The following is a 23,578-nucleotide window of genomic DNA, read 5'->3' as shown; positions in this document are numbered from 1 at the left end:
TCCACAGGAATCATGTCTGGTCCAGTTGCCCTCCCATTCTTCATCTTCTTCAGTGCATTTAGTACCTCTTGCCTAGAAAACCTCATTACCATGCCAATGTTCACTTGCCTATCCTCTCTTATTAGTTTATTATTTTCATCATTTAACAACTGTTCGAAGTATTCTTTCCATCTCTTCACTGTGTCTTCCTCCTTTCTAAGTACTACACCATCTTGATTTTTATTTGTTTGATATGTGTAATATTTTTGGTGCTCTTACTTCTAGCCTTTGATAGCTTGATCATCTTGTTTAATGCTTCCTGTCCCCAGCTCATTATACACATTATCATACGACTTTGCTTTAGTTCCATTGACTGTGACTCTTCCCATCTTTTCTTTGCCTCCTCCCATTGACAGTATAGAAAGTGAAAAAGACACCCGTTGCTTATATGATAATTTTTATTTTTGAAGATCCTAATGTTCCATCCCATGTAATCCTTGAAAACGAAAGAGTGCGAGTAAGACCCTTCCTCCCGAAACCTATTCATTGTTTCAACTGTTTCTTGGTCATTCATCAAGAGAGTGTAGGAATGCAAAAATTTGTATAAATTGCTCTGTCCCTGACCATGGTACTTATTCTGAAACAACAAAGTGTAGTGATTGTCAGCTTAACCATAAGGCTAACGATGAAAATTGAATTATATTAAAAAATATTGGAAAACGTGAATTATTATTTAAAATTATGAAACTGTTTTGGAAAATTATATAAAAATGGAAAAACCAAACTGTTCGGGATTAAACCATAAGGCTAACGATGAAAATTGAATTATATAAATATGAACTGTGAATTATATAAATATGAACTGTCGGCAGTAAATAAAGCTAATGCTGAACATATCAGCATAGGATGCGCCAAACAACAGTTGGGCCAATCACAGAGCTATGCAAGAGCTCCAAACCCACTACCCCTTACTACAATAAGGGGACCAGTGGGGGCACCTTCTCCTGCAGTAGGTGTATCAATCCCTGTGGTAGAGGCCCAGGTATCTGGGTCAAGTGCTCAGTCAATGAAGACAAGAGCACACAGGCACACTGCCTGTGGTTGGAAAAGTCTCTGCAAGATGATGAGGCTCTCCCGTCATCTGTTCCATCTCCTCCTTTCAAAGGGATAAATCAATCATAGGCAGAATCTTTGTCTGATCTAATGGAGTTCGAATAGCAAAGAAACCCCAAGAGAGGAAGGACTCCTTCAGGTTCTCCCCCATGTACTCCAAATAAATTTGCTTCAGTATATAACAGCTATAGTGTACTAAGCTCAAGTGACACAAGTACTTCCATGGAACCTAAAAGCTAAGGTAAAGAGATGGCTCAAATTACGACTGTAGATATTCATCCTCCTCTTAAAGAAAATCAAACTAGGAGAAATAAAGAATACAGAGTTAAGTCATAGAAAACCATCTATTTCCAGACCACCCAAAGAGGAAAAAAGAAAGCTTTCAAATCTGCTTCATCCTTTAATGGAACTGTAAAGGATTGCATTCTTGTGCTGAAAATCTCAAGGTCCTCCTAAGAGAAACTAATTCTGGTGTAATTTGCTTGCAGGAAACTCTATTAGGTCCAGAGAAGTTCAATCCCGGACCTAGTTATTAGTTCTTCACGTCTACCCCTCCAGTGGGTAATCAAGCACATGGAGGAGCTACTATTATTGCGAGCAAATCACTGGAATGCTCGCCTGTGTTCCATCTACTTGCCTCCTCGATCTGACTTCACAAACGCTGATATCCAATCACTAATTGATCAACTGCCCCAACAATTTTATTCTTGGTGATTTTAATGCCCATATTCTGTTATGGGGAAGACATACTTCAGATAATGAAGGTAAAATAAATGGAAGACATTATTAATAATAATAATGATATTGTGCTTTTAAATGATGGTTCTATGACTTACCATAATATATATATTTTAATTTTTACTCTGCTACTGATCTGAGTATACGTTCCTCTGCAATAGCTTTAGATTTTATTTGGTCCGTAAATGAATTATTAAATGGCAGTGATCTCTACCCCATTCTTTTAAAGTATGCCAGAAATATCCCTACAGAAATGTCACAAATGGAAGCCATTAGAAGCTGATTGGGAGAAGTATAAAAAGGAAATCTTTTGACAACCACATAAAAGCATATGATTATTGGACAAACGCTGTTTTAGCCAGTGCAGAATCCTCTACTCCAAAATCTACTGGCAAACCAAGGAGACCAACAGTTCCATGGTGGGACAAAAAATTTGCCACCTTAAGAAACATCACTAGAAGATGCTACAAGAAGTACAAATCAAGTGGCACTCTCAATGCTAAAACAATATATCAGTGAGCCATGGCAAAACAATGCCGATACTTTCTTCATGGCAAGAAAGACTTGGATTTAATATATAAACGGAATTAACTCAAAAACACCATCCAAGTTTGCATGGAAAAGGTACGAAAACTTGCAAGGAAATTTGTGCCATTCAAAACACCCTCTTCAAGAGTAGAAAATAACCTCATTACAAACCCTTTAGATGTAGCTGAATCATTGGGTCAACATTTTTCCAATATTTATAGCCCTAATAACTATTCTAGTGAATTCCAAAGAATCAGGAACTCTCCGGTCAATCCAAATCTATTTGGTGATGGACGGGAGGTGTACAATGCAAGATTCTCTCTTCGAGCAGGGTTTTGTCAATCAGTGTCAGACAGTAGTGGTCTTTTTGATTTGGAAAAAGCTTACGATACTACTTGGCATAATGGAATTCTTAAACAACTACAGAAAATGGGCATTAAGGGCAACTTAATTTGGTTCATTCATTCCTTCTTATCCGAGAGATTTATAAAAGTTAGAGTAGGAAACGTTCTCAGTGTGACCCTCTTTGCTGTTACCATGAATAGCACCTTGGATGAAGTTCTAAGCCCTGTTCAAGCTTCACTGTTTGTGATGATTTGGCCATTTACTGCATTACCTTCAATGCTATATCTGCATGCCGATATCTACAGAAAGTTATTGATTCTGTTTTCAAATGGGCGAAGCTAAATGGGTTTAAATTTTCAGCTATTAAGAGTGTCCCTATCCACTTTTCAAGGAGCAGACATCAAGAGGTTATACCTAATTTAAAACTCAAGGGATCTATTTTACCATATGCTGATGATGTCAGTTTTTGGGAATGACTTTTGACTCAAACTCACTTGGACCAAACTTATTGATAACCTTATATGTAAAATAGAAACATCTTTTAATCTTTTGAAAGTAGTCACTGGATATGAGTGCGGAGCTGACAAGAAATGTTTATTAAGACTTTATGATGCACTTTGTAGATCAAAACTAGATTATGGCAGCGTGTAAAACTAAACTTAACGACCTCAATATTGTCCATAACATAGGATTAGAAATTTGTTCCAGTGCATTCTGAACACCCCCTATCGAGAGTCATTATTTAGATGCCCATCAATTGCCACTTGATTTACGAAAGGAACTGGGTCTGTGTTACTTAATGTGCATTAAAAGCAGTTCTGAAAATCCTTCCAATAAGGTCATTTGCCAACTTGACAACAGAAAATTTAAACCAAGGTCATCTGTTCCTTTCCAGGTATAGTCCTGTCCCTGAACATACAGTTCTGTATACAGTGAGATGTACCTTAATTTTCTCAAGGGCTTTCAGTAACAAGACCATTTCCCAACAAAACTGGCCAGGGTAGACATCTAAACTATAGGTCAGGCCTCAACGGGAGACAAATTTCAAAATTGATGCCAACGGTCTGAAGACTTTGAGCATGTGTGTACAAACTGCAAAATATAGTTTTGTATAATATTTCTTTTTGTACTCATTTCAGAGTGAAGAGTCCATTGTTAGCCTTACTTTTTCATTTGGAGTTACGAAATCCTCTAAAATACAAAAATCTTCAATTGACTGTATGGTATTCTGTATTTCCTTGGTATCTATAGGATTAAGATTTACTGCGTAATATGTTCTCTTTCAATATACAAAATCTAGGTTGAAATAGTATGTAACACATGATACAATAAACAAAATCCTCTATTGTGACAGATTTGTATGGAAAGATACAATATTGTGTTCATAAAATGCATTATTATGAGATGTGGAGATGGAGTAGGCTGAAAATTTTGAACATTATTTAATGCTTATTGACGCATACCTCATTTTCCTTGTGACAAAGTTCTACACAGTTTGATTCATTTGACTTGCATTTACACCTCCTGGTACATTTACCAGTACACTGACATATTATGAGCATCTCAGATGGAATCAGGTTCAGGAATCTTTCAGGAACGAGAATGTCACTCTCATCTTTCCAACCAAAGTCCCTGGAATCCAAAGTGTTGTTGTTTGGGTTTAGGAGTGTGACAGCATTTCTGATCATGAAGAAACATCTCCCTATATGACCAAAAAACACCGAGGAAGTTGGAGGAGCTCATTGATAGATTTACCTTTTACATAGCAGATGTATCGAAGTTCAACAATTGTGTCGATCATTGTACATGAGCAAGACCAGGCCAAAGTTTCACAAGATATTGTTCAACAACATGGATATCAGCATCTGTCAGTAAATTGGTTTCTCCAAAGTTGATCAAAGTCATGCGTTGGCAGACAAGAGCTGCACATTCGGTGCCAACTTTACTCACAGTGTCGTTGCCTGAGAGTACAAGGACTTTGATAAGGACACTGCAGGTATATGTGGTATCTTCTGCCTGTGTTCTCCTGTTCTATACTCAATCCACAACTCTTCCAGACCTTTGGCTTTGAAGGTCATGTGCCTCAAGATCAGTGCAATGCTACCTGTGTCATTGGATAAGACCACTACTCTATCACACCCTCTCTCAACACTCCCTGCTATGTGTAAAAAGCCTGCAACTTGGTTCCTCTTGGTAGCTGGAACAAATGGGTATATCAACGGCAGATCCTGGGTCTGCTTGAAACTGTGCATTAACAACCTCATCGTCCACTACCATTCCACTGACAGCAAGGTTTCTTATATCCCTCAGAGCAATGTCTCGAGAAAGAATTTGTAAGTTTTCTTTGTTTTTGGAACTTGCCCAAAACTTTCCCATCTGCTGTGGTATAGGCACTGTTTCAGTCATGGTGACAACATCGACTGACCCATCAGATTCTTCTGCCAGTCGTGCTCTCTCCCATTCTTTAATTGCTGGTTTGCAGTAAGTGTCAAATACAAGGTAGGTACATTCTGAGTGGCAGATGCTCCTTGCATAATTCTGAAAGATTGACAAGTTTGGATATTGCCTAATTTTCAACACGAAATCGAGTATGACATGTGTTTTCATCTGTGTAGGGTTGAACTCACAATCTTCTGGAGTTAGGTGGTTTTCAAGTTCAGCAACAAGTTGTGACTTTACTGGTTTGGTACATCGAGGTAATGTAGGATCTCCATCAAAAAGTGGGCTGGTTTCAAAAAGGTCATGACTTAAGACTTGCTCAGTTGGGTAGCTCTGTTGTTTTGCTATTTCTACTGTACATAGAATAGCTGAAACTTGTTTAGTAGTAATGACTAATTTCTTGGGTTTGCCTGTTGGATACTGATTAGCAGCCGCCTCCTTAGTGTTGAAACGTGACATGTTAACCTTAGAATTAGTGCCTGACAGTTTGACTGTCTTCAAGACAAAATGCTCATTGTGATATCCTCGGTAAATTTTCACTTCAATTTCAAGTGCGTTTAGCAGCTTTGCTTTCACTTCTGAAACCACCATCTGATGTGTAACGATGTTTTGATTATAATGGCACATGTACTGTGGTGACCACATATGGATTCTGATGCTGTGAGATGAAATCCAGCAAACGTGATACACTTTCATCAAAGACAAGGGCCTTTCGACCACGAAGCTCATGGTGAAGTACTGTCACATCAAGGTGTTCCATCAACCCAGCATTGGTCAGCTGATTGAAGAGGTTGGTCATTCCCGTAATTTCGTGTAACAGGAGTTCAAACCCTGCCACTATTGATTCATCACCTGAGCTTCCAACAATCACATGTGTACCTGGACCTTTCTCAGATCTGTTGATGGTTTGTTCAAGTTTCATGTCTGGTGAGACAGCATTGAATTTGCCTCCTTCTCTGTCTTGAACCACAAACTGACCCTTCAAGAAGCAGCAAAATAGCATGAGTTGTTCAACTTCCAAAACTTTGATTCCCTCAAGGTACCATGAAGCATACCTAAGGTAATTGATACAAACAAATGCTGTGAAAATCTCCCATGATCCTCTCACCACAGCAATATGGAGTGGCCTGTTCCCTTCTCTATTAGCTGTGACCATCTGCTTGATCACATACAGAATGCTCTCAAATAACCTTGAGTATTTACAGAGCTCTCACTTTGTTTCACACTCAGCAGTGAATGCCTCAAAGTGTGCATGCCAGCAGTGAATGCCTCGAACTTTGCATGCAAGGTATCAGAGCTAGACATCAAAGATCAGAACTTCTTGGATAATTCTGGGGGGATGTTACAACCACAGAGACTCTTTCTTGTCAACAACTGTGTGCATGAAAGTTATGTACAGTTCCTATGAATTTGATTCCCAGAAAGCTTTCCATTTCCACCAATAATTAACATACCTTTAAAAGCACGAACATAGTGGGATCTTGCAAGGACTGATTGCAAGACTTTACTGCCAAAGACTTCAGCCTCAATAAATCCATCATCAATGCCTGTACCGATTATGAGACGTCCAGCAAAACGCAGGAGTACTTTGCAGTAATGGAACATCCCCATCATTGGATATATGTCATACAAAGTGTCAGGTTCGGACATGACCACTTTTGTTACAACCTGGAAGACCCCCTTATCACTGAAAATAGGTAAAACTGGCTGATTCAACTGCTGACGAACACTCTGGAAATTTGTGAGTGCCTTGCAGACAGTAGCATATTATGTTACTGGCTTTGGAATCATGGGAAGAAATCCTACTCTCATCAGAGGGACATTTGCTTCAGAAATCAATGCATGGATACCACCCCAGGTTGGTAGCTCACCTGGCACATTTGAAGTTGAATCCAAGATTTGAGAGCGAACAAGTAAGATGACAAACTAAATTTTATTAGCATCAATTGCAGCTTGGTAAGGGTCACACAAACCTAAATTGCTACTTTCTCGCAAGGCAAAATCTGGTGGAAGTGATGGTTGAGCTACACTTTTTGAGTAATTTGGCACAATTTGGCATTGTAATTTCTGTACAGCAAGATTAGTTGATTTAGATAAGCCCATTGAAGATACCTTTAGTTTAGCAGCTGGAGCATTTACTTTCTCTTGAAAAAGGACCATAGCAGTATAGTGCTTACTATGCATTTGAGAGAGATGACTCACCAGCGTGGTCACTGTTGTCCATGGTCCCAATTCAAAAACCACTGCAGAGGAAATCTAACTGGAAATGAAAAAAATAATGCTAAAAATGAATTTCTCGCCCTGAAATCAGTACAAAAAGATATATTATACAATGCTATGTGGCAGTTTGTACAACCTTACTAAATCTTTAGGGCTGACCTATAGTTCAGATGTCTACCCTGGTCAATTTTGTTGGAAAATGGTCTTGTTACTGAAAACCATTGAAAAATTTAGGGTACATTTTGATGTATACCGGTGTCCATTACAAGGATTGGACTAGTAAGGCTACATCAAGAAGTAAATAATGACATGTTAAAAAATCAGAATATTTCTCAGTTGGTTGCCTCCAGATTACTCCCATGGCTTATCCCAGAAGCAGAAGTTGGTAACAAAGCAGTGGTTAAGAAAGAACCTTACTGAGTTTATATTTAGAACATGATGTAACTCATGATGGTGCGTATAAGATTTATACAGATGGTTCCAAGTTGAGAAAGTTACCTCATTTGGCTTTGGTATATACAGCAGATCTTTTTGCCATTAAGGGTGCATCCACCCGGTCGAACAATGTGCGACGGACAAATATTGTTACCCTATTATAGTCGAAGCAGGATGACGTCATAAGCATTGAAACGATGTTAGTAGATCTGTCAACAAACAGTGGTACCAGATGAGGTTGTATACAACTGTTTTTACTCTGCTCACAAGGCAAAAACCGGCAGACAATGTTTGAAGGTGATGTCCACTGGCAACACACAGGTATTCAAGTCAGTGTGTGGACTTTGGTGACAGGTGGTTGTTGCTAGTGTGGTACATCACTACCATGGTGCACAAGAAAATAAAAAACAAAACAAAGAAAACTGCACTATGCAGCATGATAATTGCTGTACTATGTGAGGACAAGGAGGTGACAAGAAGGGAATGGTGCAAGGACTGGTTGCAGAAACGAAGTGAAAGGGGAAGCCATGCAACCATTTTACATGAATTGCGAATTGGTTATGAATCAGACTTCACAAACTATATGCAGATGGATCTGAATACCTTCTATGACTTATTGGAGAAAGTAAAACCTTTTATAACGAAGCAGGACGCCTTTAGGAGAGAGCGCATTTCACCTGAAGCAATGTTGATCTACCTTTCCACCGGGTACTCCTACAGTTCCCGTCATTACCGGACAAGAATATCAAAACAGAGTCTATCTGCAATCATTCCTGATATGTGACAAACCATCTATGATGTGCTTAACGATCCATACTTAAAGGTAAGCAATGCTTGTTCGTGACAAGTTAAAAGCAGGTAATTAAAAAATACATGCATAATGTGAAGGTAATAAAAAATAACACGCATAATGTGAAGGTAATAAAAATGACATGCATACTGTGAAGGTAATAAAAAGGACATGCATAATGTGAAGGAAAAACCTACTATTGAGCACATAGACATGAGATTAATAATATACATTATAGTTCTTGTCAACTGTATCTAAAAAGACACTACTGCTTGGAGTTTGACAACTCAGACATCACTCGACTTGATGGGCGACCCATCAGGTAAAAACGAGGTCATCTTTACACATATGTAAAGTTGTTCATGAATATTGTTTCAAAACCTGGGATAGACAAACTACAACTGTATATTTGCATGTAATTTTTAATACACAGACACATAATTATGTTCCTACCATGTAATCGTACACCTCCATGTCTCACAGACAGTGTCTGAAGTTCCGATACTACGAGCATGGGCAGTTTCCGGTACACCTCTTGATGCTCGTTTCTGACGTCATCAGCGAGCCTTTCTGCTTCCCATGGTTAATTGGTAACAATGTTTGTCTGTCGGCATTGTTCGATCGTATGGACACACCTTAATAGAGCTATGTCTATTGTTCATTGCGCCGAGAAAAAGAAATTTGCAATATGTTCGGATTCTAGAAGTGTTTTGGAAAGTCTAAATAGTCGCAATTCAATCCCATCCTTTGATTCTACAAGCTCATGACTGGCTTTTTCGAATTTCTTGCAAACACAAATCTATTTCGTTCTGCTGGGTTCCTGCCCATGTTGGGATCAAAGATAACGAAAAAAACTGATAGGAAGGCAAAAAAGGGTATGTAGTCAAAGATCTTGGACACCCATGATATACTATACATTAACATGAAGTCTCCTATCCGAAGCTATATACGCGATGGTCCTCAAACCTCCTTGCCACCAATAAGAAACTGGAGGTAACGAGGCTCCGTATTGGTCATTCCCGCTTGACACAGCTTTATGCTTGAAGGAAGTGATGCTCCAGGCTGTGCTTGCTGTAACTGCATATTCTGGCATCTTGCCCAATGTATGGTGCTGCCCGCAGGAAATTTGGTCTTTCAGGGAAACAACTTGCTTATATTTCAAGAGATGATGTTGATGCCAATAACCTTGTAAAATCCTTAAAAGAAATTTATATATATTATAAAAATTTGACTTATTTTACTAATATTTCATTTTACCTATCACCTAATGCATACAAGTGTATGCAGTTATACTTTTATTTGTATTTGATATGATATGTTAAAATAATATATATATATATATATATATATATATATATATATATATATATATATATATATATATGTGTGTGTGTGTGTGTGTGTGTGTGTTGTGTGTGTGGTGTGTGTGTGTGTGTGTTTGTATGTGTGTATATATATGGTTTTTAAGTTTTCATTCCCTTTAGGTTATCATCGCCTTCATTTACATTTCACTAATCACTAAGTTATTTATATCATTCCACTACAGATCCAGAATGTAAGATGATATTTTACACAAATGGTGTAGAGAGAGATGAGGTACAAACAAAATTATTTCATCACGAAATGTAGTCACTTATGCTATGAAATGCATCACGAATATTCAGACAATATAGTCTTGAGAATATTTCAGCAGGTGTCCTGAGACAATACGCCCTCCCTAAGGTAAAGTAAAAGTACTTCATTTCGGAAAGCACAAAGCATCTCATGTCACTAAGGCAAGCGGATGACTTCTCTCAAGACGGAAAATATTCTTCCAAGAAACAGTTTGGCTGTATCATCGCTGACATAATTTGTTCCATAGCTGAGTGTGTAATAATGACAACCGCCAAAACTCAAAATTTCATGAAAGGTGGTATGGAAGGTGTTATGAATCATGTTATTCGATGTCAAACTCGTTAATTTGACGACGTTCTTCTCTTGAGCTGAAAAGACCGACGAAAAATCACCTAGGTTATTGATGGTGTAGTCATGTAGGGGCGGCATCACTCTAATTGTATAGTCATGTGGTTCTTGACCATAGCTCAGCAAACTTTGCAAAGCTCTCTCCCGCAGAGGCGCCCCTTGCTGGAAGCGGTTGCGTAACTCTTCATTCACAGATTTACAGTACTTCCAAAACCTGCTTCTGACGCCTTTGTCCACTGTTGATAAGTATGACATGTGCCCGGTGCATGGGCCAAAGATGAAGGTAGGTGAGGGTTTCTTATACCGTCTCAATGTTGTTGTTATTATAGACGCAACTTCATAACTGTCGGGTAAAAGTCCCCTTTCACTGACCAGTTCCATAAGAGCTACATTAATCACTGCAACAAGAGCACTGTTCAGTGTGACTCCTTCTCGCTTGACCTTCGTCATCAGTACGTTGGAGTCTTCAGACTCCACCACACCAGAAACACATTTGGTGGTGACTTCCATGACTTCTGACGGAGGAGGGAAAGCTTGGAAGAAGAGAGGAAAGCGGGTGGGAGATGGCACGTTGTTCTTCACGGCTTCCATGAGAGTGGGATCTTGGCAGAGTTTCTCTCTGATTTCACAAAGGAGAGCAGGAAGTTCCCGCTCCTCAGAGAAAGGGGCGTATTCGTCGTCGTTAGTGGGTCTCCCTTCGAGGTGGTTGTTTAGGATATCCAAAAGACTATTCAGAATGAACATGGCTCCTATTCCATCCATCATACCATGATGTCCAGAGAACACAAGTAGGTACTGGTGTGGATGACTCTCCTTTACCTCAGGGTTAAGACACTCTACCCTTTCACTCTGAGGGGCGAGGCGCATCGACCACTGAGCAGTGTCAGGAAATTGTAACATATTTTCAAGGGCACTGAGAAGTGCTTCCCTTGGCATGGTGTCTCTCCTCAGGACCTGGAATAAAAAATGTTTACCACACAGTTGGTCTATTTTAGGCCTAACAGTTATGATGAGGCATGTACTTCCATTGCATTTTAGTGCATCTGCAAATAACTCATTTTATCAACTTTTTATTGCTCTTTATCATATATTATGTTAATTGCTCTTTACAATAATTTAATGATTGATTTAGTTTTCAACTAAAGAGAATAATGGGCCTCTTACTTCAAAGTTCATCTTCAGGTTCGGAGGCTGACAAAACCACAATTTGTCACCACGAGTTCGAAGACAAGTTCTCAAGTGGGGGCATTTCCTGTAAAGAAGAAAAGTTCTCAAGTGGGGACATTTCCTGAAAAGAAGACAAGTTCTCAATTGGGGACATTTACTGTAAAGAAGTCAAGCTCTAAATTGTGCACATTTCCTGAAAAGAAGACAAGTTCTCAAGTGGGGAAATTTACTGTAAAGAGGTCAAGCTCCTCTCAAATGGAGACATTTCCCAAAAAAAAGAAAAGTTCTCGAGTAAGGACATTTCCGGAAAAGAAGATAAGCTTTCGAGTCGGGACATTTCCCGAAAAGAAGACAAGCTCTCGAGTGGGGACATTTCCCGAAAAGAAGACAAGCTCGCAAGTGGGGACATTTCCCGAAAAGAAGACAAGCTCTCGAGTGGGAACATTTCCCGAAAAAGAAGACCAAAGCTCTCAGTGGGGCCGGAAACATTTCCGGGGAAAGAAAAGAACAAACTCTCGAGTGGGGCATTTTAACCCCAAAGGAAGACAAGCTCTTGAGTGGGAACATTTACCGAAAAGAAGACAAGCTCTCGAGTGAGGACATTTCCCGAAAAGAAGAAAAGCTCTTAAGTGGGGACATTTCCCGAAAAGATGAGTGGGGACATTTCCTGAAAAGAAGACAAGCTCTCGAGTTAGGACATTTCCCAAAAAGAAGACAAGCTCTCGAGTGAGGACATTTCCCGAAAAGAAGAAAGTTCTCGAGTGAAAGACATTTCCCGAAAAAGAAGACAATTCTCGAGTTGAGGAACATTTACAAAAAGAAACAACGGCCTCAAGTAAAGACTTTTCCCGAAACAGAAGACAGTTCTCGAGTGGGGACATTTCCCGAAAAGAAAGACCAGTTCCCGATTGGGACATTTCCCGAAAAGAAGAGCTCAAGTGGAGGACATTTCCGAAAAAGAAGACAGTTCTCTGGGGAACATTTCCCAAAAGAAAAAAAACCTATTGCATGGGGACAATTTCCCCGAAAAGGAAACAGACAAGCTCTCGAGTGAAAGACACTTCCCGAAAAGAGACCAATTGTCTAGAGTGAGGACGGATTTCCTGAAAAGAAGAAAAGTTCTTCACGCCCTGAGGAATTTCCCAAAAGAAGACAAGTTCTCGAAGTCGAGGACATTTCCAAAAAAAAGGAAGTTCTCGAGTGAGGACAACTTTCGCCCGATAAGAAGAAAAGTTCTGAGTGAGGCATTTCCCGAAAGAAGAAAAGTTCTCGAGGTGAGACATTTCCGAAAAGAAGACAAGCTCTCGAGTGGGGACATTTCCCAAAAGAAAAGGACCAAAAGTTCTCAAGTGGGGACATTTCCAGAAAAAAAGACAAGTTTCTTGAGGAAGGAACTTTCCCGAAAAGGAAGACAAGTTTCTGAGTGGGGACATTTCCAGAAAAAGAAAAGACAAGTTTTCGAGCTTTTGAAAGAAACTGGGGGGATTCATTTCCCAAAAAGAAGACAATGTCTCATTGTGGGGATCAATTTCCCGCAAAAGAAGACAAGATTCTCGAGTGGGGACATTTTCCAGAAAAAAGTAGATGAAGTTCTCGAGTTAGGGACATTTTCCAGAAAAGAAGACAAATTCTCGAGGTGAGGACATTTCCTTAAAAGAAAAAAAGACAAGTTCTTCGAAAAGTGAAGGACAATTTCCCGAAATAAAAGAATGGACAAAAGCTCTGGAGTGGCCGACATTTACCTGAAAAAAAAGAAGAGAGAGACATTTCCCGAAAATAAGACAAGCCTCTTCGAGTGGGGGACATTTCAATGAAAAAGAAGAGTGAGGGGACCATTTCCCGAAAAGAAGGACAAGTTCTCGAGTGGGGACATTCCCCCGAAAAGAAAGACAAGCTCTCGAGTGAGGACATTATTTTCCCCGAAAAGTAAGACAAGTTTCTCGAGTTGAGGACAAGTTTCCCGAAAAGAAGAGAAGTTCTAGACTTGGGATATTTCCCGAAACGAAGACAAGTTCTCGAGTGAGGACATTTCCAGAAAAGAAGACAAGTTCTCGAGTGAAGACATTTCCCGAAAAGAAGACAAGCTCTCGAGTGAGGACATTTCCCAAAAAGAAGACAAGCTCTCGAGTGAAGACATTTCTTGAAAAGAAGACAAGCTCTCGAGTGGGGACATTTACAGAAAAGATGAGTGGGAACATTTCCCGAAAAGAAGACAAGCTTTCAAGTGAGGACATTTTTCGAAAAGAAGACAAGCTCTTGAGTGAGGACATTTCCCGTAAAGAAGACAAGCTCTCGAGTGAGGACATTTCCCGAAAAGAAGACAAGCTCTCGAGTGGGGACAATTCCCGAAAAGAAGAGTGAACATTTCCCAAAAAAAAGACAAGCTCTTGAGTGAGGACATTTCCCGAAAGGAAGAAAAGTTCTCGAGTGAGGACATTTCCCGAAAAGAAGACAAGCTCTCGAGTGAGAACATTTCCCGAAAAGAAGAGTGGAGACATTTTCCGAAAAAAAGACAAGATCTCGAGTGAGAACATTTCCCGAAAAGAAGAGTGGGGACATTTCCCGAAAAGAAGACAAGCTCTCGAGTGAGGACATTTCCTGAAAAGAAGACAAGCTCTCGAATGAGGACATTTCCCGAAATGAAGACAAGTTCTTGAGTGGGGACATTTCCCGAAAAGAAGACAAGCTCTCTCGTGGGGCCGTTTCCCGAAAAGAAGACAAGTTCTTGAGTGGGGACATTTCCCGAAAAGTGGACAAGTTCTCGAGTGAGGACATTTCCCAAAGAGAAGTGTGAGGACATTTCCCGAAAAGAAGACAAGTTCTTGAGTGAGGGCATTTCCCGAAAGAAGACAAGTCTTCGAGTGAGGCCATTTCCAGAAAAGAGGACATTTCCCGAAAAGAGGAGTGAGGACATTCCCCGAAAAGAAGACAAGTTTTCAAGTGAGGACATTTCCAGAAAAGAAGACAAGCTCTCGAGTGAGAATCTTTCCTGAAAAGAAGAGTGAGGACATTTCCCGAAAAGAAAACAAGTTCTCGAGTGAAGACATTTCCTGAAAAGATGAAAAGAAGACAAGTTCTCGAGTGAGGACATTTCCCGAAAAAAAGACAAGCTCTCGAGTGAGGACATTTCCCAAAAAGAAGACAAGTTCTTGAGTGAGGACATTTCCCAAAAGAAGACAAGCTCTCGAGTGAGGACATTTCCCGAAAAGAAGACAAGTTCTCAAGTGAGGACATTTCCCGAAAAGAAGACAAGCTCTCGAGTGAGGACATTTCCCGAAAAGAAGACAAGTTCTCGAGTGAGGACATTTCCCGAAAAGAAGACAAGTTCTCGAGTGAGGACATTTCCCGAAAAGAAGACAAGCTCTCGAGTGAGGGACATTTCCCGAAAAGAAGACAAGTTCTCAAGTGAGGACATTTCCCGAAAAGAAGACAAGCCCTCGAGTGAGGACATTTCTCGAAAGAAGACAAGTTCTCAAGTGAGGACATTTCCCGAAAAGAAGACAAGTTCTCGAGTGAGGACATTTCCCGAAAAGAAGACAAGCTCTCGAGTGAGGACATTTCCCGAAATGAAGACAAGTTAATGAGTGAGGACATTTCCCGAAAAGAAGAGAAGCTCTCGAGTGAGGACATTTCCCGAAAAGAAGACAAGCTCTCGAGTGGGGACATTTCCCGAAAAGAAGACAAACTCTCGAGTGAGGACATTTCCAGAAAAGAAGATAAGTTCTCGAGTGAGGACATTTCTCAAAAAGAAGACAAGTTCTCGAGTGAGGACATTTCCCGAAAAGAAGACAAGTTCTCGAGTGAGGACATTTCCCGAAAAGAAGACAAGCTCTCGAGTGAGGACACTTCCCAAAAAGAAGACAAGCTCTTGAGTGAGGACATTTCCCGAAAAGAAGAGTGGGGACATTTCCCAAAAAGAAGACAAGCTCTCGAGTGGAGACATTTTCCATAAAGAAGAGTGGGGACATTTCCCGAAAAGAAGACAAGCTCTCGAGTGGGGACATTTCCCGAAAAGACGACAAGTTCTCGAGTGAGGACATTTCCCGAAAAGGAAGACAAGTTCTCGAATGGGGACATTTCCCGAAATGAAGACAAGTTCTCGAGTGAGGACATTTCCAGAAAAGAAGACAAGTTCTTGACTGAGGACATTTCCTGAAAAGATGACAAGTTCTTGACTGAGGACATTTCCCAAAAAGAAGACAAGCTCTCGTGTGGGGACACTTCCCGAAAAGAAGACAAGTTCTCGAGGTGAGGACATTTCCCGAAACGAAGACAAGTTCTCGAGTGAGGACATTTCCCGAAAAGAAGACAAGTTCTTGACTGAAGACCTTTCCCGAAAAGAAGACAAGTTCTTGACTGAGGACATTTCCCGAAAAGAAGACAAGCTCTCGAGTGGGGACATTTCCCGAAAAGAAGACAAGCTCTCGAATGGGGACATTTCCCGAAAAGAAGAGTGTGGACATTTTCCGAAAAGAAGACAAGTTCTCGAGTGAGGACATTTCCCGAAAAGAAGACAAGTTCAGCACTTTCACTTAATTTTTTTATTAAAAAAAGTAAATATCAGTGACCTAACTGAAACCAATACAATTTATTAGAATGTTCTGAAGTATAATAAATGATTGGGCATTTTTGAAAAGTAATAATAGCATTTTAGATTTGAGAATGTCACATATAGATAAATATTATATGGAATACAACTCGCCAGAAAATGTGTTGGTTAATAATGTAAATATTTTGTAATTTCTAAATTTATTTTAATATTTACAAAGTTATTTCTATTAAGTTTTATATAGCATTTACAGGAATGATCTTATTGCTTTCTTGTTTTATATCATTGTATATTGCCAATTAGCGGAGCCTGCAGGGGAGTTAAAATAATCACGAAGGTGATCTCGTTGAGCCTTGACCAGTTATGGCCTCGTGTGTCACCGAGTCTTCTTGACCTGCCTCATTCGTGGCAGGATATCTTGTTAAAATTAAGTTGTGCAACAAACAAGCGACCAACACCACGGACTCAATACGGTCATGCTGAAGATTTATGCCAGTTTGATACATTGAATCTGTGGAAGAGAAATGGAAAATATTGAAAATTATGAAATGTTATACAAAAGGTACTTCATGTTACATACGTATTTTATTTCTGCTGAAAAGAAATAATATAAAAACGTGTTTCATATTAATAAGCTTTTAAACAAGCAATCCAAATAAAGACAGTTCAATATTTGTGAACAATATCTACCTGTCTGCTAGTATGCCAAAGGCAGTCTCCACTGTAGGCCTACATCTTGCCCAGATCAGTCAGTAATTAAAGATGCGCTCATGTGCTGTCAGATTTCGTGTAGAGTATGTAACCTTTCCCCTCTCTTCCCAATCTCCTGCTTCATGTCTTTTGCATCTTTCGCTTTTGTTCCTACAGTATTTGCATTATTCTTAACATCAACAGGGCATAGCAATGATCCAACATGGCCAGTGCTAATTCAGGATATTGCTTAGGCTTCACAACTTCCCGTTCGTCCATCTTGTGCCTCTGTCAGCAGTGCCTGGAACAGGAATGAGTGCTAAATTCTCATCACCCGCTTTAATATATATTGCAACATGTTCACGACACAGTTTATGTACATCGCTTATGTCTGATTCTATGTTACATATGTTGTAACTGACTTACGTTTAACGCAATTGCATTTATGTCAGTCACCGTCCCTAAAAAAATGTCAAAAGTGGGTGTGGCCTAGATAATCAGCGACATACGTGTATGTCTACATATTTCACAAATCTCATCTCGATGTACGTAATGCTGGCATAATTGTATAGTGCATGCATCATAAAGTTGCCATAATCAGCTGATTTTTTTCTTTTTTTGTAGCCCAAGGCCCGTGACTGACATCAAACCAAGCCATTATGACGGTCGTGGGCTCGAGTCACCAATGTGTGATCCCACCTTTAAATAACTTGAGCAAATGTTAAATAAGCACGGGTTGCGAGTGTACAGACTAAAATTACGTTTGTAAACTATAGGAATGAACAAAGAAAATTTAGTTGTGAGTCCTGTAAATGTTGGTTTCCTGTATACTGATGTCGAAAAAGTGATATTTCTGTCTTTACTTACAAGCATGTCAAAGAAATCTAAAGAATTAAGGTCAAATCACACATCGAAGATTCAAGACCACAACTGGCTTGGTTTGGCATCATTCGCAGGCCTTGGACTACAAAAAAATAAATAAGCTGATTACAACATTACATACGTCAAGATGAGATTACCGACGTACGTACGTAGTCGTATGTGTATGTCACCAATGATCTACGCCAAAGAACTTTCAAACAGTTTTTTACAGACGGCGACTGCCATGAAGGTAATTATGACATACTTAAGACACATTCCAATGTACACAACAACATGGCGACATACGCAACTGTCATGAACATGGATTGTATATATAAAGCAGGAGGTGAGAGTTCGGCACTCATTCTCATTCCTGGCGCAGATAGAGGCACAAGATAAAGGACCTGGAATTTATGGAAGTGATAGTTGACAACTTACATGATCCTGAATTAGCACTGTTTATGTTGGATCATTACTATGCCCTGTTGCAGTTAAAAGTAATGAAGTCCCTGCAGGACAAACGAAAGCACAAGAAGCTAAAGATACAGCAAAAGGAGGTGCTAGATGTGGCCCTGTTGCAGTTAAAAGTAATGAAGTGCCTGCAGGACAAACGAAAGCACAAGAAGCTAAAGATACTACAACATCTTGATGGAAGAATTGGCAATTAAAGCTCCAGGACTGTACCAGAACTTTACCAGGATTACAGAGGAGCTTTTCAATTAAATGGTTGAACAGGCCTCGCCCTACATCAAGAGAAACCTCAGACCTGCGTGTTGCAATTACCCTGCGTTTCCTTGCAACTGGAGAGTCCTACAAGAGCCTGTCCTTCTAGAGAATCTTACAAGAGCCTGTCCTTCTGGAGAATCTTACAAGAGCCTGTCATTCCAATTCCGAGTAGCTCTCAACACAATCTGCGGTATTGTAGTTACCCACTAGCCCAATTGAAGAAGTAGCTTGTGGGTTTGAAGAACGCTGGAATTTCCCACACACCCTTGGAGAAGTAGACGGTAAACACATCAGAATCCAGAATCCACTGCAAGGAGGAACTCAGTACTTCAACTACAGGAAATTCTACTCTGTAATTCTGCTTGGAGTTGTTGATACTGAATAAGGGTTAAGTTACTGTACATAAATATACGTAGGTGCCATAGGATCCGAGTCTGATGGTGGTGTCTTTGCCAAGACACAACTCTGTCAAATGCTTGATCGGAATGAAACTGGTCTTCCTCTCCCAGAAAGATTGCCAAACGAGACTGAAGATAAACCCCCAGTCCCCTAGTTCTTCATTGGCGATGATGCCTTCGCTCTGAAGAATTATGTGATGAAACAATACCCTGCACGAAATCACATGAGCACATCTATAAATACCGACTGAGCAGGGTAAGACATACATTCGAGAATGCCTTTAGCATACTGGCAAACAGGTAGATATTGTTCAAAAATATTATACTGTGTTTTTTTGGTCTGTTTGTTTAATAGCTTATTAATATGAGACACCTTTCGTATACACTTTCTTTTCTACAGACATACTATGTATTTAACATTGAAATACCTTTTGTACACCATCTAATAATTAAATAAATATTTTCATTTGTCTCCCACAGATCCAGAGTGTTTCATACCCCCATACATCCTCAGCATGACCGTATTGAGTCTGTGGTATTGACCACTTGTGTGCTGCACACTTAATTCTAACAAGAAATCCTAAAGCCACGTTGCCATGTCGTTGCGTACGTCGGAATAGAGTACCATAGCCGTGATGTCGCAGGTCATCGTAAGAAATTAAAAGGCCCAGATTTGAATACCCCACGAAATCGTTATTATAGGGAAGTAAGCATTTAGACATAATTTTATTAAGAAAAATAAGTATTTAAATAATGTTATATGAAATATGCTGCTTAGTTGTTATTTAATTTTTTTGATAATCAACAAGTATTATTGACATACTATTGTATAAATTTATATTTTTTTCAATGAAAATGTATGGGTATCAATGCTGAAGGCTGGATCGCACATCAGTGATTAGAGCCCACGGCCGTCGTAATGGCTTGGTTTTACGTCCGTCACGGGTCTTGGGGGAAAAAAAGAAAAATCAGCTGATTACGACAACGATACGACACGCAATGTGCAATTACGACAGCATTATGTATGTTGAGATGAGATTTGTGATGTACGTAAGTTTCCGATGGTCTAGGCCACAACCACTTTTTACGGATTTTTGGGGATGGTGACTGACATAAATGCAATTTCGTCAGACGTAAGTCAATTACGACATATGTAATACAGAATCAGATATAGGCGACGTAAGCTAGGTCATGAACATACTGCAATGTCAAATTGGGTTGATGATGAGAGTTTGTGCTCATTTCCATTCCAGGTGCTGCTGACAGAGGCACAAGATGGACGAACAGGAAGTTGTGAAGACTGGGCAATATCCGGATGTGATGTAAGACACTTTAAATGATGATCCTGAACTTGCACCGGTCATGGTGGATCATTACTATGCCATCTTGATGTTGAGAGTAATGAAAATACGGCAGGAACGAAAGCGCAAGAAGCAAAAGAAATGAAGCAGGAGATGCTGGATGTGGCCCTACTTAAAAAGAAGAGAGGAGAAAGGCTACTACAACCTTCGTGATTATTTTAACTTCCTTGCAGGCTCCATCAATTGGCAAGATACAATGAGATGAAACAAGAAAGCAATAAGATCGTTCCTGTAAATACTGGTGAGTTGTATTTCCGTGTAATATTTATCTATATGTGACATTCTCCAAGTATATAATATAAACTGCAAATCTTCTAAAAACGCCCTATCATTTATTATACTTCAGAACATTCTAATAAATTGTACTGGTTTCAATTAAGTCACTGACATATACTTTTTTTATTTAAAAAAAATTCACTGAAAGTGCTGAATAAAAACCACAAATATATATATTTAACTTAATGCTATATTTTGGTGTCTGGGTTTAAGGTTGTATTTTGGTGTCTGGGTATGAGAAGTTCATAAGAGCATAAAAGTATTGAAAATCTTGAATCTCAAATATATGTTAATCAAAATATAAAAATAAAGGCAGTTTTGTCTACTAAATTCTGCCCTTGAACTTTTTTTATAGCTGGAAACACGCATGTCACAATGTGGCTACTGCACACACCCTCCGCATAGGTTAAGGGGTTGCCAATTACATCGCGTACGTCGAAATGGACACAGTATGTCGAAATTGCTACTTACGTCTGCTGTAATCACATTACGTATGTTGAGAAGAGCATTATGACACACTCTCGTACGTCGAAAGAGCTCTTGGGTACGTCGGCATGACATGGAGACTTTTGACAGTTGTGGCTTCACAGCAACAACTACGTGAAACACTTGGTTGTCGCAATCGCTTGGCGACCGCCATGAAACGCCGACTGTGTGAGCGCACATGAAGATTTGAGCGTAATTCGGTCATAATTCAATCATAATTCGGCTTTTACAACGCATGTACCCATGAATCGCCGATGTGTGATCCAGCCTTAACTTTCCTCTAATAACGATCTTCTGGCCGTTCCAAAATCGGTCCCATTCATTCTTTACGGAGTCAAAACAGACAAGTGGCCCAGGGAGCAGTGGTGACTGCGTCACTCTACAGTACTCTGTCTTAAGTTTGTCTTAATTGGCTTCACGGCAGTCACCGTCCGTAAAAAAACCGTTAAAAGGGGCATGGCGTAGATCATTGGCAACATACATGTATGACTACGTATGTCAGCAATCTCATTTCAACATACGTAATGCTCTTGTAATTGTATATTGCGTACATTGTACTGGTGTAGTAATCAACTGATTTTTTTTCCCCAAGACTCGTGACTGATGCCAAACCAAGCCATTACGGCGGTTGCGGTTTTGAATCTCCAATGTGTAATTCGACCTTAACTTTTGTTTCTTTGTCATAGTTTACATCTTTACAAGCATTGTCAATTTTGTTTGGAATTTCATCAATGCTTATCATTACATCAATATTTTTCTGAGCCGAATCCTGAATCAACTCTGCTAATATCTCTGTGTTTCCTTTTATTTCTTCAAGTTCATCTTCAATGAGTTTTTTGTGTTCTTTGTTCAGACCTCTTGAAATGGTTACAGCTGTACAATATGTTGTCACTCCGAAGTATTGCTATGTATTTTTCCTCAGTACCAGAACATCTGTAGTGGAACCATGTATCACATATTTCACAGCAAGTTCCTTCGTCATCAACTTCATCAGAGCAATGTACGCAAGTTGCTCTCTCGATTTGGATTGACTCATTCTTATCCAATATTTTCTTTAGTGTTCCATCTCCACTAGCTGCTTCAATGATTGTGAGATAACGTTTGTATGATAGTTATATCTTTCCTCTAGATTTAATTTCTACAATATTATTATCTATTTCCTTCCTCTTCTTTGCACTTATTTTGAACATCGCACAAGCTGATCCAGTAACGATTGGCAGTGAGTTCTTCATCTAATTATGGTCTGGGGGCAAATCGTAGCTTAAAAGTTCGGAGGGGTTGGGTTTGCTTGGGTTAATGTTGAAAGAAATCTTGTGGCAGAAAATAGTCTCTTTATAAGCTAAATGTAACTTTATTGAATCCTGGAAAAACACAGAACCATCATCGCTCTTTTGTTGACCAATTTCATTCAAGTTTTTGAAAGAAACTAGACAAGAGTTAGTTGATGAAGAGCAGTTCACAGAGAATTGTCTTTCAAACTTACAACCTACTAAAATATCCATTGATAGTAGTTACAAATTCAATGCAGGTTGTTCTATAAGTCAAGCCTCTCCTAAAATCCTAAATATCATCGAAGAAGTGAAAACCTGTCCTTCAAGTGAAGAAGCATAGAGTACTTCCCTAGTGTGCTGCAATCGCCACACTCTCTGGGCCACTTGTCTGTTTTCGCTCCGCAAGGAACTAATGGGGCTGATTTTTGAAGCGGCCAGAAAATCGTTAATAGAGGAAAGTTAGCATTGAGACCCATTAATTTTGATTACGAAAAATATAAATTTATACGACAGCATGTAAAAAATACCTACCTGTAAATCATAAAAAAAAATGAAATAAAAACTAAGCAGCATATTTTATACAACATAAAATAAATATTTTTTTTCTTAATCAAATTATATGAGTCTAAATGCTAACTTCCCTATATTAACAATTGGCGATTCAAATCCTGGCCTTTTAATTTCCTACAGAGCGAAAACAGACAGGTGGCCCAGCGGGTGACCAGTGATGTCACGGCTATGGTCCTCTGTTCAAACATGGCCTATCTAGTACCCTTCATGCATGTATTAGGAGCATAGAATGTTGCCTACGTATATCTTACAAAATTGATATACAGAAATGGCAAGCACATACATCTGAAGAAAAAGACAGTAAATAAGAGGAAGAAATTGATTCAAAGAAGATTCGTGATGAAGCAGGTCTAGTAAATGATACCCCAAAACCACCTGGTTTTTGTACATCTAATGATGGAAATACTGCTCGCAGGTTTTTCAAGAATGCAGAAATTGCATCCGAAATGACTGGCCTTGATCAATCCTTTATTTTTAAACTTTGTGATTTTATCTACATTGTCATCTGGCCTTGATATCGATGCAGATAAATTTGAAAGGTTTTGCTTGGACACTGCCAATGTTATATAGAAAAATAAGTGGTTGAATTGAATTGAATATAGAATTTAGGCCAGAGGTCAAGCACTGGGACCTATGAGGTCATTCAGCGCTGAAACGGAAATTGACAGTAAAAT

The 23,578-nt window shown here is 39.4% G+C and overlaps 1 protein-coding gene and 1 long non-coding RNA gene across 2 annotated transcripts in view; both read right to left on the bottom strand.

The window, feature by feature from the left end:
- Positions 1 to 10,013: 10,013 nt before the first annotated feature.
- Positions 10,014 to 23,578, bottom strand: part of LOC135218780 (uncharacterized) — a 138,965-nt gene continuing 125,400 nt past the window's right edge. The window contains exons 3-4 of the mRNA XM_064255229.1: positions 11,714 to 11,801; positions 10,014 to 11,503 (exon numbers count right to left, since the gene is read on the bottom strand). Of these exons, the coding sequence (XP_064111299.1) occupies positions 10,358 to 11,503; positions 11,714 to 11,801 (1,234 nt within the window). The 3' untranslated portion in view covers positions 10,014 to 10,357. The remainder of the gene's footprint in view (positions 11,504 to 11,713; positions 11,802 to 23,578) is intronic.
- On the bottom strand, positions 16,449 to 19,599 carry LOC135219300 (uncharacterized). The gene is made up of 2 exons (XR_010315399.1): positions 16,956 to 19,599; positions 16,449 to 16,776 (listed from the first exon to the last, which is right to left on the bottom strand). It is a non-coding gene; the product is annotated as an uncharacterized LOC135219300 (long non-coding RNA).

The sequence above is a fragment of the Macrobrachium nipponense genome, chromosome 1 (genome assembly GCF_015104395.2).
Source record: "Macrobrachium nipponense isolate FS-2020 chromosome 1, ASM1510439v2, whole genome shotgun sequence".
NCBI lineage: Eukaryota > Metazoa > Arthropoda > Malacostraca > Decapoda > Palaemonidae > Macrobrachium > Macrobrachium nipponense.
This window is presented reverse-complemented; position numbering and strand designations above follow the sequence as displayed.